General features: G+C 40.3%; 1 protein-coding gene across 5 annotated transcripts in view; it reads right to left on the bottom strand.

Moving 5' to 3' along the window:
• Positions 1-18,396, bottom strand: part of CPA6 (carboxypeptidase A6) — a 52,703-nt gene that overhangs the window by 15,756 nt on the left and 18,551 nt on the right. For 3 of the 5 annotated variants that reach the window (XM_081874495.1, XM_081874494.1, XM_081874497.1), the window contains exons 3-8: positions 16,220-16,344; positions 14,028-14,142; positions 13,531-13,632; positions 12,772-12,876; positions 10,265-10,375; positions 9,595-9,685 (exon numbers count right to left, since the gene is read on the bottom strand). In XM_081874495.1, the coding sequence (XP_081730621.1) occupies positions 9,595-9,685; positions 10,265-10,375; positions 12,772-12,876; positions 13,531-13,632; positions 14,028-14,142; positions 16,220-16,344 (649 nt within the window). Of the gene's footprint in view, positions 1-9,594; positions 9,686-10,264; positions 10,376-12,771; positions 12,877-13,530; positions 13,633-14,027; positions 14,143-16,219; positions 16,364-18,396 lie in introns of all 5 variants that reach the window. The other 2 variants (XM_081874496.1, XM_081874498.1) reach the window with 1 other exon arrangement.

Genomic DNA, 18,396 nt, shown 5'->3' with positions numbered 1-18,396 from the left:
ATAAATATTATTTTTTAAAAAATAAAATAAACCCATAACATTTAAATTGGACACAAGCCAGGAAAACACCCACAGATATCGTGCTGGTGGTGATGGGGCTCTATTTTTATTAAAATAAACTCTCTTGAACCAAAAAAAAAAAAGGGGGGGGGGATAGAAAGGACCAGTTGGCCCAAACCGCTTTGCTGCCTGAGGCTAAGGCAGGGCTGACATTAGGGAGAGTAAGGTAACAGCATCTTTCAGCAAATGCTGGTGGGCAGCAGAAGGAGCTGCTGGAGGGCAGAGTGGTGCGAGCCACATGGCTTATCCTGCACCCCCATAACTATCCTACGGTCTTCAGGTGCACTGGAGGACATTATCCTATTGCCCATCTGGAAAGTAAGATTGAACTGCCATTCTTTTTTTTAAATTTTTTAAAATATATATATTTTTTATTAGTTTTTTTTAACATACCATTTTCAACAGTAATTAAACATACTTTTACATCTTATTCAAATTTTTGACTTCCATCAATCCTGTCTGAAAATTTTCCAATCTAATCTCTCTATACATTTCTTATCTTCCCTATTACATTTCAAACTCATAACCAATATCTCTATCTTTTTCTACTTTGTAACACTTCGTATATTTCTCCTTACAAAACTTATTGTAGTCCTACTGGTGTAATTTGTTGATTACAGTTGCTCTTCAATTCATATACTTCTTCTAATCTTCTGTAAATCTCTGGTCCCACAGGTTTCGAATCCTTCCTGTCATTTTGTCCAATTCTGTTTTTTTTTTTTTTATAATAATTTTTATTGATTTTACAACATAAAGAAAAAACAAAACAAACATAATGCGACTTCCCCAAACCTCCCCTTCACTGCATCCAAATTTCAAAATTTTTAGCAATTCTTCATCCCATTTTTATATTTAATTCTCTTTAAGAAGAGTTTCTGCTTTATAAATTTCGATTTATAGCTGTAATTCTTAGTGTCCAATCCCCTGACATCTTAACATTCCGAAATTTTACAACAATTTTTAAGATAGATTTTAAATTTTTTCCAGTCCTCCTCCACTGTCTCTTTCTTCTGGTCACGGATTCTGCCGGTCATCTCTGCCAGTCCCATAAATTCAGTCACCTTGGTCTGCCATTCTTCCAGAGTAGGTAATTCTTTAGTCTTCCAATACTTCGCCAAAAGGATTCTTGCTGCTGTTGTTGCGTACATAAAAAAGGTCCTATCTTTCTTTGGTACCAATTGGCCGACCATGCCCAAGAGAAAAGCCTCCGGTTTCTTTACAAATGTCCACTTAAGGATTTTCTTAATTTCATTATAGATCATTTCCCAGTAGGCCTTAATCTTTGGGCAGGTCCACCAAAGGTGATAAAAAGTTCCTTCACATTCATTACACTTCCAGCAATTGTTATTGGGCAAATGATATATCTTTGCAAGCTTGACTGGGGTCATGTACCACCTATAGATCATTTTCATTATGTTCTCTTTCAGGGCACTACATGCCGTAAATTTAATACCTGTGGTCCATAACTGCTCCCAGTCAGCAAACATAATATCATGACCAATATCTTGTGCCCACTTAATCATGGCTGATTTAACCGTTTCATCTTGTGTGTTCCATTTTAGCAGCAGATTATACATTCTAGACAAATTCTTAGTATTGGGTTCTAGCAATTCTGTTTCTAACTTTGACCTCTCCTTCTGAAATCCTAGTTTTCTGTCCTGCTTAAAAGTTTCATTAATCTGGTAATAATGTAACCAATCTCGGACTTTAGGTTTCAATTTCTCAAAACTCTGTAGTTTCAACTTTTCACCATCATATTCTATAATTTCACAGTATTTTGGCCAGTCTGTATCCATGTTCAATCTTTTTACCGCCTTAGCTTCCATTGGTGACAGCCACCTGGGGGTTTTACTTTCAAACAAATCTTTATATCGATTCCATACATTATACAATGCTTTCCTAATAATATGATTTTTAAAATTTCTGTGTACCTTTACCTTGTCATACCATAAATATGCATGCCAACCAAAACTATTATCATAACCTTCCAAGTCCAGAATATCTGTATTCTCAAGAAGTAGCCATGGTTTCAGCCAGCAAAAAGCTGCTGCTTCATAGTAAAGTTTTAAGTCCGGCAGGGCAAAGCCCCCTCTATCCTTTGCATCAGTCAAAATCTTGAATTTAATTCTGGGTTTTTTGCCCTGCCAGACAAATTTAGATATATCTTTCTGCCACTTCTTGAAACAGTCCATCTTATCTAAAATTTGCAATGTCTGGAACAAAAACAACAATCTCGGCAATACATTCATCTTAATTACAGCAATTCGGCCTAACAAGGAAAGTCTCAATCTTGACCATATATCGAAATCTTTCTTCACTTCAGCCCAGCATTTCTCATAATTATCTTTAAATAGATTCACATTCTTAGATGTTAAGTTCACCCCCAGATATTTTACCTTTTTAGTAATTTCCAAACCCGTTTCTCTTTGAAAACTATCTTTTTCCCCCACCGTGAGATTTTTTTCCAACACCTTTGTCTTGTGTTTATTCAATTTAAAACCTGCTACCTGACCAAATATTTCAATAAGTTCCAAAACTCTTTTTGTGCTAGTTTCTGGCTGTTGTAGTGTCAAAACTAGGTCATCTGCAAATGCTCTTAGCTTATAATGTTTAGTTCCGACCTGTATACCTTTAACCAGCTGGTCTCTTCTAATCATGTTAAGGAAAACCTCCAGTACCGATATAAACAATAGAGGGGAAATTGGGCATCCCTGTCGTGTCCCTTTCTCTATTGGAATTTCATCCATAACCATACCATTTACAATAAGTTTGGCCTTTTGCTCAGAATAAATTGCACTTATACCATTTTCAAAGTTCTTGCCTACCCCCATTCCTTGGAGATTCCTCTTCATAAAACTCCAACAAATATTGTCAAAGGCTTTCTCTGCATCCACAAAAATCAAAACAGCTTTTCTATTTATGTCAGTTTCCAAAAGTTCTAGAATATCTATAATATTCCTCACATTGTCTGACAAATGCCTGCCTGGTAGAAAGCCTGTTTGGTCCCTGTGAATCTCCTCTAACAGCACTTTTTTGAATCTTTTTGCTAGAATGTCTGCAAAAATTTTATAATCCACGTTCAAAAGTGATATAGGGCGGTAATTCTTGACTTGATGTTTCTCAGTTTCTGTCTTTGGTATAAGTGAGATGAATGCTTCCTTCCACGATTCGGGAGCCTTTTTCCCCTCCAAAATTTGGTTGCAGACTTCTTTCAATGGTTGTATTAACCAATCCTTCAATACTTTATAATATCTCGCAGTTAATCCATCTGGCCCTGGTGATTTTCCCAGCTTCATATCCTGGATGGCACTCTCTATTTCTTGGTCTGTAATTTTCTCGTTTAAACTCCTTCTATTGTTTTCAGAGATTTTTGATAGTCCGTATTTTCCAATAAATTCTTCTATCTCCTGTTCATTTTTTGGCCCTTGTTTGTATAATTTCTTAAAGAAACTTTGAAAACAATTACTTATCTCATTTGGTTTATTAATAGACTTCCCATCTACTTCGAGTGATGTCACTGTGTTCAATTTTTGTCTCTTTTTCAGTTGCCAAGACAGTAGCTTCCCACATTTATCTGCAGATTCAAAAGTCTTTTGTCTCATTTGTTTAATTTTCCATTCTATTTCCTGGTTCGTCAATTCCATATATTGTGTTTGATAAAATTTTATTTCTCTTAATATCTCCTGGGATTTAGGCTTAGATCTCAATTTCTTCTCCCCTTCTTTTATTAGATTCCAAATTTTCATTTTGTCCAATTCTGCATAGTCCATTAATTTCATCTGCCATTCTTCTTTCGTTGGAATTTCTTCTTGTTTCCATTTCTGGGGAACTGCCATTCTAGTGTGTTTCTGTGTACTGAATGGTGGAGGTACCATTCAGGCAGCAAAATATATTGGGCTAGGCGAAGGTGAAGTCCATATATATATATATATATATATATATATTCGTAGATTTTCACGGGTACAGGAAACCAAAACCTGCATATATATATATATATACACACACACACACACACACACACACATATATACACAGTGGTGCCTCGCAAGACGAAAAGAATCCGTTCCGCGAGTCTCTTCGTCTAGCGGTTTTTTCGTCTTGCGAAGCAAGCCCATTGACGGCTTAGCGGATTAGCGCTTTTAGCGGTTTAGCGGCTTTTAGCGGCTTATCGGATAAGCGGATAAGCGGCTTAGAAAAAGGGGAGGAAAGGAAAAAAACCCCGCAGGAACTTGCAAGACATTTTCGTCTTGCGAAGCAAGCCCATAGGAAATTTGTTTTGCGAAGCACCTCCAAAACGGAAAACTCTTTCGTCTAGCGAGTTTTCAGTCTTGCGAGGCATTCGTCTTGCGGGGCACCACTATATATATATATATATATAGGCTGACTGTTGAATCTCACTTTCAACCCTGGCAAAGGGACAGTGTACCTGAGGTCAACAAGATCACTTAGATGGGCGTGGGGTGGGTGGGTGTGCTGCATGAAACAGCAGCTCTGTCCTCCAGCACTGAATTGCACACAGATCTTTTTTTTATTGGTTTGGGCAAAGGATTTGGCATAAATCAGAACTTGAAGCCCTTCCACTCCGGCTGTTTAAACTGAAGGCGTTATTTAAACCAGGTTGGAGAGTGCCTGAAGCTTTTCTTGTAGTAGCTTCAATACTTCAGAATAATCATGCCAATTAAAAGAACAGAAGTGGATGGAGTTTTTGTTTGTACCAGCATGTATGTTACGACTACAGGAGTGCAGATGCAACATTCCCAAAACACTAACCATGGCTTAGTCACAGGGAGGTTTACCAGTTTCTGATCTGTTAATGGTTAGCATGATGTCCTTTATGCTCTTTGTGTAACCAGCTTGGGTTTAACACACAAAAATATTTTTTTTCCAGGAATTCTGCATAACAATGAGACCTTGACTGCTGCATTTTTTCTGCCACAAGGGGCTTATTAAACACTCCTTTTAATAAATACAATTTGCATAAAATGTTCTTTAAATAGTAAGGGGATGAGAACCAGCATTGCATGACGATCCTTAAAAATATGAAGTATAATAGGCTATATAATTAGCATAATAACTCAGAAGTAGCTAAATAGCACTTGCATAGTCTGAGGAACTAAGACACAAGAACTTCTCTTCATGGCCATCAGTGAAAAAATGCAAAGATTATCTTTGTCTGAGCTCAGATGGGCACTTTGTGGTAGCGAGGGCATGTGGTATACTCTCTGCTAAACAGACAGCCACCAAGTAATCTAACTCAAGAGAATCATCTCCTAATTTCTTATCAAATGCTATAATTCAGTTGTTTTCAAACCTTCTAGCTTCAGGAAAGTATTCCCATATTGCCTGGTTTGAAAAGACCCGCATTAGTTCAAATTGAGCTGTTTAGATGTCTAGTCTGCTCTTCCAAAACTTTTCTTGAGGCAGCTTTGGATCTTTGCCTGTATAATGGATTGGTGTTCTTCATTCATAGTGCTAATTTCGCAGCCGTTAAAAGACTTATCTTTACCTCCTGTTGCTGCTGATGATGATAGCTAGTACAGATGAAATTGAGTTTATACCAGGCTAGAGAAAGTTAGGTATGGATGCTTCTATTCATGACCATCCTGCCACAACCTGTAAATCATGGGTAGGCAAACTAAGGCCTGGGGGCCAGATTTGGCCCAATTGCCTTCTAAATCTGGCCCATGGATGGTCCAGGAATAAGTGTGTTTTTACATGAGTAGAATGCATCCTTTTATTTAAAATGCATTTCTGAGTTATTTGTGGGGCCTGCCTGGTGTTTTTACATGAGTAGAATGTGTGCTTTTATTTAAAATGCATCTCTGGGTTATTTGTGGGGGCATAGGAATTCGTTCATTTCCCCCCCCCCCCAAAAAAATATATAGTCCAGCCCCACAAAAGGTCTGAGGGACAGTGGACCGGCCCCCTCCTGAAAAAGTTTGCTGACCCCTGCTGTAAATGGTAGTTACAAGATCTAATCGAGGACTGGGTCACACTGACTTATGGCTCCTTTGTTGCAGTAGAGACTTCAAGTCTTCATACATGATGTGATTCTCTGATGGGGCCACAAAACCAATTTGCTACTGCCCAATAACATGGCACAATGCAATATAGCTGTTATTGCATGGCCTACCTCAGATGGTTACTTCCTTAAGGTTACAAAGTCAGGAGAGGATTCTTTCAGACAGAAATAAAGCAATAAATTATTATTTTTAGATGGATTCAATCATTATTTTACAACATTTATATATGGGATGATTAACCTCAATCTTCTTTTACTAGCTATGATTTGCAGCTGACTCAGGTAAATTGTATACTTAACTTTGGTAGGCTAAGCTGATAGCAGCTGTTCCAATTTCCTATAGAATCTCTGTGTACTACTCCTGTATCATCCCCACAATTATGAGGAACACAAATATTAAAAGAGAAATGCTAGCTGCCATGCACAGCTATGCAGTTCTCTATATTATTACTATATTATCTAATGTTTTCATTCAGATAAGGTTTTCGAGTTTAGGTGGGGAAGGATAAAAAGGAATTCAGTAAATGTCAGCTATTGTCGAATGCCAGAGTTACTGTCACAACAAGACAATAAAAATCCAGGAAATGACAGAATTGCTCTACAAGGTTGTTTCAGAAGATGGTCGAATTGTTCATCTCCCACTGCAGGAGACAATCATTAAAGTGAACTCGATATGTTGTGCTTTCTTGAGATGGATGAAGGAACGAAAACAGAGCGTATGGGTTGAAAAACTTGATAGTGGCTTTCATATTGATGCAAAGAGATGGAACAGTGGATAACCTGTAACGTCCCAACTACATAGGCTGAGAGAGATGGCATTATCTCTTTCTGTCATGAACCCAGAGACTCAGACACAGAGTCTGAGGGCCCAGTAGTGCAAATGGAAGAGCACCACCACTAAACTATAACCCCAGCTCCCCTAGCCCCAAGATACCAGAAACCCTGGACCCCAAATCTGGATTTGTGCCAGAGAAGAATTTACCAGCTTCTATGTTGTTGTTGTTTTCCATAAAAATAAAGAAAATATGTAAATTTAAAACCTGGGACGTTTTGCTTTCAAACCATATGATCTACAACTGAGCTTCTCAAAAATAAACAGTCTGGGTGTGTAATAATGTTGCCTATATGTATGTCACTAGTAAAATTAGAGGCACAAATGAAACAAATAACTCCATCCATGTGTACCATAGACTGCAAAGCCAAATCTGGAGATATTCCTACTTGCATTAGAGAAAGGAGTGAGCCACAAGAGGTAGGCGCTGAGTCAAGGTGCTTATGCCAGAAAGGAAGAGAAACAGAGCTGACACAGAAGTGTTGCCTTAAAGGAAAAGAAACAGTCTCGCTCATTGAATGCCAAACATGTGCTGAAGAAATGCAAAAACAGAATTCGTGCTCAAAACCTACCTGCCCTCAGGCACCTGTTAAGAATTTCAAGGCCTGGAAACTGGAGATGGAACTAAGACATCTCCATGAGAACACAGAGTGAAGGTTGTTTTTCTGAATAAAAACAGGTCAAGATAATACAAACTATGACTTCCCTGTTCAGGTTTTTTTTTTGTCTCTTTGAGAGAGGCAATGTAAGATGACAAATGTTCATGGGATTCAGAGCAAAGGACTTTCAAGCTCTAATTCTGTCATAGATGTTGGCTTGCATTGTATCCTTGGGCAAATATGCAGCAATTCTATGTCTCCATTTTACTTCTGAAAAATCACTGACATCAAAAAAGGACTGTTCTAAGAATCAACTATCTATAGGACAGCACGTTTGAGGGGGGGGGAGGATGCACATGGGAGTGCCATCTGAGCAGAGCAAGCACGGACGTGTATATTGATGTGAAAGGTAAAAACTAACTGAAATGAGGGATGAATTCCCGCCTCGGTTGAACACATTTGATGTAATAACAAGCAATATATAGATAAGAGAGCCAACCAGATGCAAATCTGTTCTTCATGTCTTCAAAAAAAGGCAACTGAGTTTCAGAATTAAAGAATTTACTCACTTCATTCTCTTCTGTTTTGTTTTGCAACAGGGGATTAAAGGAATGAAGGAGACCAGAGGCACTGGCATAGATTCACTAGGCAACCGTGAGGCAGTCTCTCAGTTTCTTTAGGCTATAATATGAACTAATTAAGTATAAATTAATTAGAATGGGCCTAAGATGTGGAGCTGTGAATCTGGAAGTTCCTGCTTTGAATCTCATCTCTCGCTTTGAACACAGTAAGTAGCCATTGGCAATCTACTCTCGCTCGTGGCTTCAACCTTCCCATCTGCAATATGGAAGGTAATAGCAATAGTGACTTGACTTTACAGGGATGTTGTATGTATTACAGCTAAATAATAAACGTTAACCACTTTGAACACTTGAAAGCGCTATACAAATGGTAAGGTAATAAATTTTATTATCATTTTTATTAAATGCATACACGGGCTGCTGATTAGTCACATACCATGCTTTTTTTCTGCGGGGACGCAGGCGTATGCATACCCCTAAACATTTTGTGAATCTAAGTTTGGCCTCATTGAGGGGCAGTATTTCAAAATGAGTAGGAAAATGAGTTTTCCCAGTAGTGATGTATGGAAGTGAGAGCTGGACCATAAAGAAGGCTGATCGCTGAAGAATTGATGCTTTTGAATTATGGTGCTGGAGGAGACTCTTGAGAGTCCCATGGACTGCAAGAAGATCAAACCTATCCATTCTTAAGGAAATCAGCCCTAAGTGCTCACTAGAAGGACAGATCCTGAAGCTGAGACTCCAATACTTTGGCCACCTCATGAGAAGAGAAGACTCCCTGGAAAAGACCCTGATGTTGGGAAAGATGGAGAGCACAAGGAGAAGGGGATGACAGAGAACAAGATGGTTGGATAGTGTTCTTGAAGCTACCAGCATGAGTTTGACTAAACTGTGGGAGGCAGTGGAAGACAGAAGTGCCTGGCGTGCTCTGGTCCATGGGGTCATGAAGAGTCGGACACGACAACAGGAAAATGAGAGTACCCCTAAACATTTTTTTAGGGAAAAAAGCACTGGTCACATCAATTATTTGAAACCCACAAAACTTTGTAGTTCTCTAGTGGGTTATTATGCCTACATCTAGTCCCATATTGAGGCCTACAGCGCTAAACTGCAAAGTCCGATGGCATATCCCCCAACATTCCTCAAATAAAAATAGGGACATTCTATCCTGCATCAGTGCCCCTTCCCACACCCGCCATATACGCACACTGCCAATGGAATATGGGGGGAAAGGGCGGGGCTGACTGAGCTGCCCCAATGGGACTTGCATTTAAGCATGGATATAATTCTAGGCCAGGGATTGTTGCTTCTTTCTTTCTGCTTGCACCAGGTGAGGAGTGAAGTGTGATTGATCTCTGTGTTTATAGTGAAACTGTTAACCATGGTTTGATTTGCAACCTGGACCATATCCAATAAAAATTTGCAGTGCACTTTAATATCCTAGATAATAAAATTGCTCCATAGCTTGCTAATTCAAATACAGGCTAATTCTAGACTTACCACACCATTTCACCTTCCAGTTACGATTGGCATCTACGCCATGGCAACGGAATCTTGAATTCTTTGATCTTGTTTTTCTCCAAAATCGATCCTATCCATAATTGTTTAGAACATGGAAGGACAACATATATATTGGTAAAAAAAGCATCATGTGCATATTAACAAATTCTTGTAAAGATACTTCATAAACTCCCTCCCCAAACACATATTTTGAAACACAGGCGGCTCTTAACTTATGCTGGGGTTAAGTTCCAGGGATAGTTCGTAAAGCCAGAACTGTATATAGTCAAAACACATTAGGTTCAATGGTGGGTGGGATTGCCAAAGTCCTTGTTCCTGGATGTCCGCTATCTTCCTTATTTTTTACTTTGGCCAAGTGCATAAAGCTGAATGTGCACGAGTTAAATGCAAGCATGTTGCAAATTACCTGTCCTTGACTGCATTCGTAGAATCACAGAATTGTAGAGTTGGAAGGGATCCCTAGGGGTCATCTAGTACAACCCCCCTGTGATGCAGAAATCTCAACATGCAGTCCCCCATTCAATTTTAAACCATTCCAGATCCTACAATGTGCTAGCAGTTTTACTGCTGCTCTACAAGGAGGATATCAGTAAAAATATATACTGAATTCTAACTCTACTAATACCTTAATGCTGGAAACATGACTTACCTGGGTCCAGCTAAAATGGTATCCATCCACATTAAAAATAGGCATGATGTAGAAATACAGTTGATTTAACATTCTTCTCATGGCTGGGTCACTTTGATAGGTCTGGAGAGCCTAGGAATGGGCAAAAGAATAATCAAAGTAATGTTTGTAATCAAAAACCCATAGGAACCATCCTGAACCCTTCATATATATATGAACTGCAGAGCAGGACTAGAAACATAAGGCATGCTAGAGCTCAGATAGATTTTGGTGCTTAAGCAAAGTTCTACTAAGACAGGCATCCACAAACTAGGATAATGCCATTAAAAAGAAACTCTACTTCTTTGTTGCCAAAGTTCCACTATTTTGGAATGGCGTAAAAAAACCACCATTCCAGTGCCATTAATCTAGTTCCTGTCTTCAGATATTATTGGGCAACATGGAACCAGATGACCTGGAAGCAGCTCCCACTCCAGCCTGAGTCAGGCCTAGGTCAACAAATAAAATAGTAAGTAGATAGAGATTTAAGAGCACAGCTAACAATCTGCAGATAACTAGGTCTACTACTGCAGTCTACAGGGTCTGAGCACTACTATGATCCATGGATGCTGAACTGATTCATTATGGCATACAGAAGTATATTTGCCTCGCAACAATTCATATTTGCAAGTAAAATACATGGAAGAGCATTAAAACTTAATGGATTCTGGGGTGTCTATGCCCCACTGATTAATAATTTCACAGCAGTCTGGTGATGGTTGTTTGAAAATTCCTTCATGCAGGAGCTTCTACTGTGAAGCCCATCTCACCCCCCAAAATCAGGTTTATAAAACTTCATTTATGTCCATGAATGTTTTTCATTCAGAATTAAATTCAGTTGCCATGTCCCATAATGATTGCATGTGAAACTGAAAACAATATATAACTGAATTTAAAAAAACCAAACTGTTTTAATCGTAAAAAGCCCATAGCATCACTTGTTACATAAGGGAACTGATTAGGTTCGTACTTTCTGCAGCAAGGTTAGAGATATTGGTATATTTGTGGTACTGGAAACTATGGAATATTGCACTCTCAGAGAGACTGAAACAGCAACTTGGAAATGCCGAGGAGGACATTTTTTATAAAATCCAATATAGCTTTTAGCTGCCAGAAACAGCGTTCAAATGACATCTCCAGCACAGTGGTGCAGCTAGATAACATTAGACCCTAGATTTAGGCCACATTCCCACCATACATATAAAGCTCTATGGTAGCACTTTAGCAGTCATGGCTTCCCCCAAGAATTCGGGGAGCTGTAGTATGTTAAGGGTGCTGAGAGTTGTTAGGAGAGCCCCTATTCCCCTCACAGAACAACAATTCCCAGAACTCCCTGGGAAGAGAGATCGGCACTTGAACCACTCTGAAAATGTGATGGGTGATGGGAGTTGTAGTCCTATAACAGCCGGAGGGCCAAAGGTTAGCCACTCTTGCTGTACACTTTCCAGTTATGCTATATTTATTGTCCTCCTGTTTTCCTTGTATTGTTTTGTAGTAGATAAACACACAATGTCATGGCAAAGAGGAAACTGCCATAGTTATTTGCAAAAGCATGTATAGCATGCCTCACTGTGGCAACAGCAGGTACTGCACCCTATCTTTTAAATGCAGGCTTAGCAAGCTAATCATTGCTGAACATATTTCATATTTATTACAGTTTTATCTCCTCCCTTTCTGCAAGGAAATGAGAAGGTGTGCAAGGCTCCCTATCCCACACCATTTTATCCTGTCAATAACCCCGTGAGATAAGGTTAAGCTGCAAGGCAATGACTGAGACATGGCCATTCTGTGAGTATTATAGCCGAGTAGAAATTTGAACCATGGTCTTCCTAATCCTAGTTCAGCTCTCCAACCATCATACATCTCAAAAGGACTGGAATATTCACCACATATCAGTGCACAGAGAGCAACATGTAAGAGCTACATCACTGTGTGCAGGGGCATAGCTAGCTGCTCTGGTACCAGGAGCGGCAGGGGTGGGGCGAGCCACCCACAGGGGCACCGCGGCAATCCGCCTAGGCAGATGGCACAGTGAGCTGCCCACAGAGTCCGCCTGGCGGATGCAAGCCCCATGCTGCTGTTTCGGGCAGTGTGGGACCCCAAGCCACCACTTCACTCCCAGGAGAGACACGTGGCGCAAGCGCACTGCAGGCCAGGCCCCGTGGTAAGTGCCAACCCCTGCTGTCCTAAGTCAAGAAATCAGCTAGTCACAGTGGCAGTGGAGTTATTCACTGGGATGTACCAGGGCGCTTCATCTTTATCTATGCAGGAAATGGCTGGTAGCAGATTAAGCTGCATTATGGCTGCTAGCAATATTGTCAAAGGTTAAGGTTTGAGAGCACCCTAGCCTCAGCTTGCTTCTGACAGATACGGCTACCTTCACCCTAGTTAACCATTACAAATGAGTTCCAGATACAAAGGCAGCAAACTGAATGCGCCGGACTTACAATTTCCTAACTCCAAAATACAACAGAGGAATCGATCCTTACTTCTTTCACAAACCACTGGCAAAATGCTGGTCCAATCCATTCTCTTGCATGGATTCCACAGTCTATCCAGACAGCTTTCTTGTAAAGGCGTGATCTTTTGCCGAGCTGCAATAGTAAATGTGCATAAGTGAGGGAAAAACAAAAAAAAACAGCTGAGCACCACAAACTGCTTTTGATAGTTCCAAAAGAACTTAACTTTGCCGCGCAGGAGGAAGCAGCAAGAGCAGAAACAAGCTTAAATCTCCTACTGGACTCATGGAAATAGTTTCACAATTCTTTGGCTCCTGGCTCTATTATCTTACAAAATAAAATTTGATGGTATGTTTTCCCTTCCTTCTGAACACTTTCAAAAGAATTACATGTCAGACTTCCTTCCAACTCTATGATTCTATGTTCCTAGGTGGAATTTCTTTGGCCATTCATGTTTATTGTTGTGAGTTTAGTGGGTTGGGTAGGCTGTATGCCTGATTCAATAGGCATTTGAGTTCCTGGATTCAACAGGGACTCAATTACACCTGCACATTTTCAATCCTGAACCTCTCAGGAGGAACCCTTTTTGTACTTCGGCTGTATATATGCATGTGTAAATAAACCATATATCATAAAGACACTACAGTCTCCGCCCTCACTCATTCCAAGGAAACCAAACCCTGGGTTAGCACGTGGAACCACTGGAATTTTGCACCACTCAAAGATTGGGGTGGCCCTACAGCATTATATGCCAATAACTTCACAAACATTTTATCAATTTTATGTTACCTTTAGCACAAAAAGTGGTCTTCCTTCATATGACTTGCCAACACAGAACATGTGGACAAGATCTGAATGAGTTTTGTTCAGATGATACATCCAACTCTGAATCTGAAAAAGCAAAAATAAAGAGAGACAAGATGCATCTTTTTAATTTGAATCATTTTTCTTATCATATATTAAGGTTACCAGATGTCCCCGTTTCCCGGGGACAGTCCCCAGATTTACAAATCAATCCCCATACAACATCCGTTTAAGTTGAAAAGTGTCCCCGGATTCATTGAAAAAAATATATATCTGGTAATCTTATCATATATGAAAATGAAAAACCAGCACAATATTGCAAAGGCTAGGAATCCCTTAAAGTGTTTTCAATGCGTATTATAGAGTTTCCTAGTTTGCATATTTTTTAAAGGTTATTTAAAAGGTTCTAGAAATAACACGTTTGCTAATTCCGCAGGACATGCACTTGCAAATACATGGGATATCATTTTAATGTTACCTACTTCTTCCAGTGAATGATATATTTCATAGCTGTATCCTGGTAATGATCTACGATTCCTGGATGACCCCAAACCACTTTGCTTTTCTACTGCTTTTTGCAGATCAGATATGAGGACGCTGTGTCAAAAGAAAGCAAAATGAATAAATGCAGACCAAGGAAGAAAGGGCATAGAAAAATGCAGGAGAATAACACTGTTACGGTAAGCTGAAGTAACATAGATTGAAACACGTTGAGGAACTATTTGTGTCACTTTCATAAGCCTCCCTAAATTGGTTGTGACAGCATTCTGGTATACTGTAATGTGCTGTCAAACAAGCTAGTTGTTTTGAAATATAACAGGACTTTGAAAAATGCCGAGAAGTTGTTTTTTTTTTTTTTAAGGGAATGACAGAGCATGATGTAAACTAATTAGCCAGTATTGAAGTTTAAATGAAAAACTTAGTATCTTCCACATTTTTGCTAGATCCTGTTTTACATTCAGACTTCTAAGAAGGGTTACTGTGAAAATGAAAGAAAATCAATCTCTTTTTACAATCTAGAATATGTTAATCTTTGAACCTTAAAATGCAAGTGGATCTGGGCTCAGCCATTTGTTGCATGAGCTTCTCTACTCAGCTTTGCCTAAACCTTGTCAGCTTTCCCATGGGCCGAGGACTTGTGCAAGAGGGCTTTGCCCCCCCCTCACCATGGGCCTCCTGCACCCCCAAACTGGCCAGGAGAACTCCCATAAGGTGTATGAGGAGAGGGAAGATTGCTCTGCTATGCTTGTGCACACAGGACATTTGTAGTACCACAACACTGAATTCCACCCTTAATTTTTAAAAGCCTATTTAATTAATTTATTGGTGTTGCTGAGAGGTGGATTTGGGTTTTGTTTTATTTTGGTATATCGACTTTATTCTCCAGTTTGTTTTTTATTTTTTTATAGTAATATTATGCTGCTGTTGTAAGCTGCTCCATGGGTGCATTATAGAAGCATTGTGAATAAATAAATAATGCTTATAATCAAGCCCACAAAATTTGTTATGTATTTGCTATCTTGCTGTCCCAGGTTCCCTTTCGGAGGATGGGTGGGATAGAAATTTAATTAGCTGGTTAATTAGATAATTCTGTATGTCCTCCCTTGAATATTTGATAGCTCAAAGGAAACTCTAAGAAGTACCGGTACCTTGCTAGCTTCACTTCTTGTGTTGTTTTTTTTTTTTAAGATATGTTTTAGCCCCCAGAGCCATACAGAAAAGTTGGAACATGTAATAGAAACATCTGTTAAAGCTAATAGCAACACAAAACCAAATGAACAAGCAATGTCTTCCAGGAGTCTAAGTTCAAAGTTTGTGCAATGTCTCCATTAAGAATACTTTGCGCCAATTACATTAGCGTGTGCTACTTCCATTAACTTTAGAATTAAGAGTCTTTTCCTAACATGGCAAAGAGAAGGCTCAAGTAGAAACATGTCAACAGTGTCACATTCTATGATCTAGTTAGAGCAATCTGCCATTTAAAAAAAGACAACAACGCCACAGCATTATGGCATTTCGATACAGGCTCCCAATACACCTCCACTATAAAAATCCCGAATAAAGGTTATTTAGCTAATTTCTCCATCTTCCTGACATACAAATCCTGGTCTTAGAATTATCGGCTCCTATTGAGAGAGACAGAACTCTGACAAATGCTGCTGGGAGTTTAAAAACATGACAATGTGGAATGATAAGTGCAATTCCTACTGAAAGCAGAGGAATTAACAATAATAATGGATCTGTGCTCCACACGGGCCTTTTTGGTGACAGGAAATTGACTAGTGTATCCCTAGCATATAATTTAAAAGCATGTGTGTGCGCTTGCAACTACTCAGCATACTTCTACTTAACATTCAAGTGCAAATTAAGCAGACTGTGGAACCAGTGGCAATAATTACCATTTATATAACAAATAAACCAGGCCTGGGAGCACTGAAGAGACACTGGTTTTCATTCTAAAGGGGACTCTTTAATTAAACTGTCTGCCCAAGAGAGTTCCTGCATGCTTCCATTCAAATAACAGTTTTGTAGGAGGTCTGTGTACTCTCCAGCCATTGTAATTAAAAAGGCACAATATTAAATGGAGCATATTTCTAAATAAAATAGATGTAACAGACCTAAACCATGGCAGAATGCATCAGGTGGCCTTAGAGGAACTGAAATCCATGCTTACGTATATTGGATGTTTGCTTGTTGTAGGTAAGGTAGAAGAATTTGCGAATTGTTCCTTGATACACGTATGTCTGTAACTGCTCCCTTTGAGATGTAGGAGATGCTGCCAGGCTGCCACAGGTCTACCTGTAGTGCAGGAACCAACCTGTAATTCATATTTATTCAGTCTAGATTGAGAACATCCATGAATTTAATATATAAAAGGTCATCTTCTTCTTATGCACTCTAATAACATGTCAGAGATCATCCTCATGTGCAGGTACTTACTACAGCCTGAGAAAAGCAGATTTAATATTAAACATTGATCCTGAAATAGCCAAAAAAACCTATGCTGAAATGAGTACCATATTTTTCGCCCCATAGGGCGCACCGGCCCATAGAACGCACCTAGTTTTTTGGGGGGGGAGAAATAAAGAAAAAAAAATTATTTCCCCCCCCAGGCGCGAGGCTGGGGCGGGGGAAGCCCGAGCTTCCCCCAACCCCAGCCCCCAGAACAGGCAGCTCTCCGCAACCCTTGGGAGACCGGCGCGACTTCCCAACGGGCTCCCATGCCTTGCGGATATCTGCCTGAAGCCCAAACCAGGTCGGGGAACAGCAGGATGGCGGCGCTCCGCCTCCCCGGTGTCCCCCGAGCTTGTGGGGCTGGCGGCAGGGAGAAGCGCGCTTCTCCCCACCGCCAGCCTCCAAACCAGGTTGGGGAACCGAAGCCCGGGGCCCGCTGTGCAGCGCGCCCCAGGCTTCAAGATGCAGGCTGCTATCTGCAAGCCTAGGGAGCCCGACGGAAACTCCCGCGGGCTCCCAAGGCTTGCGGAGAGCTTCCTGAAGCCTGGAGAGCGAGAGGGGTCGGTGTGCACCAACCCCTCTCGCTCTCCAGGCTTCAGCGAAAGCCTGCATTCACCCCATAGGATGCACACACATTTCCCCTTCATTTTTGGAGGGAAAAAAGTGCGTCCTATAGGGCGAAAAATACGGCAATGTGTATAAGGCACAATTTCTTCAATTTAATTTTCAGCCCACATGTTTTTCTGTACATTTAAGCAGATTTATAGTCTATAACTGTTTGATATACATCCTTGCAAAAATCATGTCAGAGGATATGTGCATGCTGCTTTAGTGATTTGGTGTCTGAAAATGAAAACTTAAAAAAAACCCTAAAACAAGTACGCTCATCTGCCACACGGCTACCATAATTCAATCAGTGTTTAAATGTATTCTCTGCATCCGATTTCCTACACAATAATTCTTCAAAATACTGCATAGTCTCTTAATATTATATCAGATGATGTAGCCAGTAGATGTTGCTTTCAGAGTTTATTCTTCTAACAGGTCAACTGAAGGAAAGGAATCTGTCAATAAGTAGAAAGCATTTGGCGTTACAGCAACACATCCCTTGGAAAAGTGTCATGCAAAAGCTCTGGATGACAGCTCATTGGGCAAAGATAGTGCAAAATGTTTGTTTGTTTTAAAGCAAGGGGTATTTAAGGCGTAAGTCCTAAAGACTGAAACTCAGACAATGAAACTAATTGTACAATCCTAAGGTGCACTGCTCAGAAGTAAGACCAAAGTTCAGTGGGTCTTACTCCCAGGTAAGGTGGCCTGGAATCGCAGTCCAAGACCAGCTGAAAACATAAGAGAGGGAAAAGAACATCTCTCTGAGGGGCAAGATTAGAGTATCTTCTTCCCCAAGTAGGTTTTTAATAAGAAGCCCAATGAGAAAAGACACATGGAACAATGGCAGTGGAAATTTTCCAAGATTTTACTGGGCAAACCTCAGCACCACTAGCTATGTCAGGCTGAAACAATTTGCCATTTGCAATAGCCACCATGTGGTGAGGCTGAATTCCTACAAGAAGTGTGGGAAGATACGAACATAGGAAGGTGTATTATACACAGTCACACCATGTAGCTCACTATTGTCAACACTGACTGGCAATGGCTCTCCAGGGTTTCAGACAGGGGTCTCTCTCAGCCCTGCCTTGAAATGTTGGCAGGGGCAGCCCATCCCGTTTTGCCACCTGAGGCAAAATGGGGAGGTGCCGGCCCCCAAAGTGGCTACTTCAGTCCGCTTCATGGGCAGCCCAGTCCTAGATGTTGGGAACTGAATCGTTGACCTGTCCCTAAACCACAGCATGAGTAAACAGAAGCTGAGAATTTATATTGCCCCACACTCCCCTCCCC

This window comes from Podarcis erhardii (genome assembly GCF_964252035.2).
Source record: "Podarcis erhardii genome assembly, chromosome: 8".
NCBI classification, from domain to species: domain Eukaryota; kingdom Metazoa; phylum Chordata; class Lepidosauria; order Squamata; family Lacertidae; genus Podarcis; species Podarcis erhardii.
This window is presented reverse-complemented; position numbering and strand designations above follow the sequence as displayed.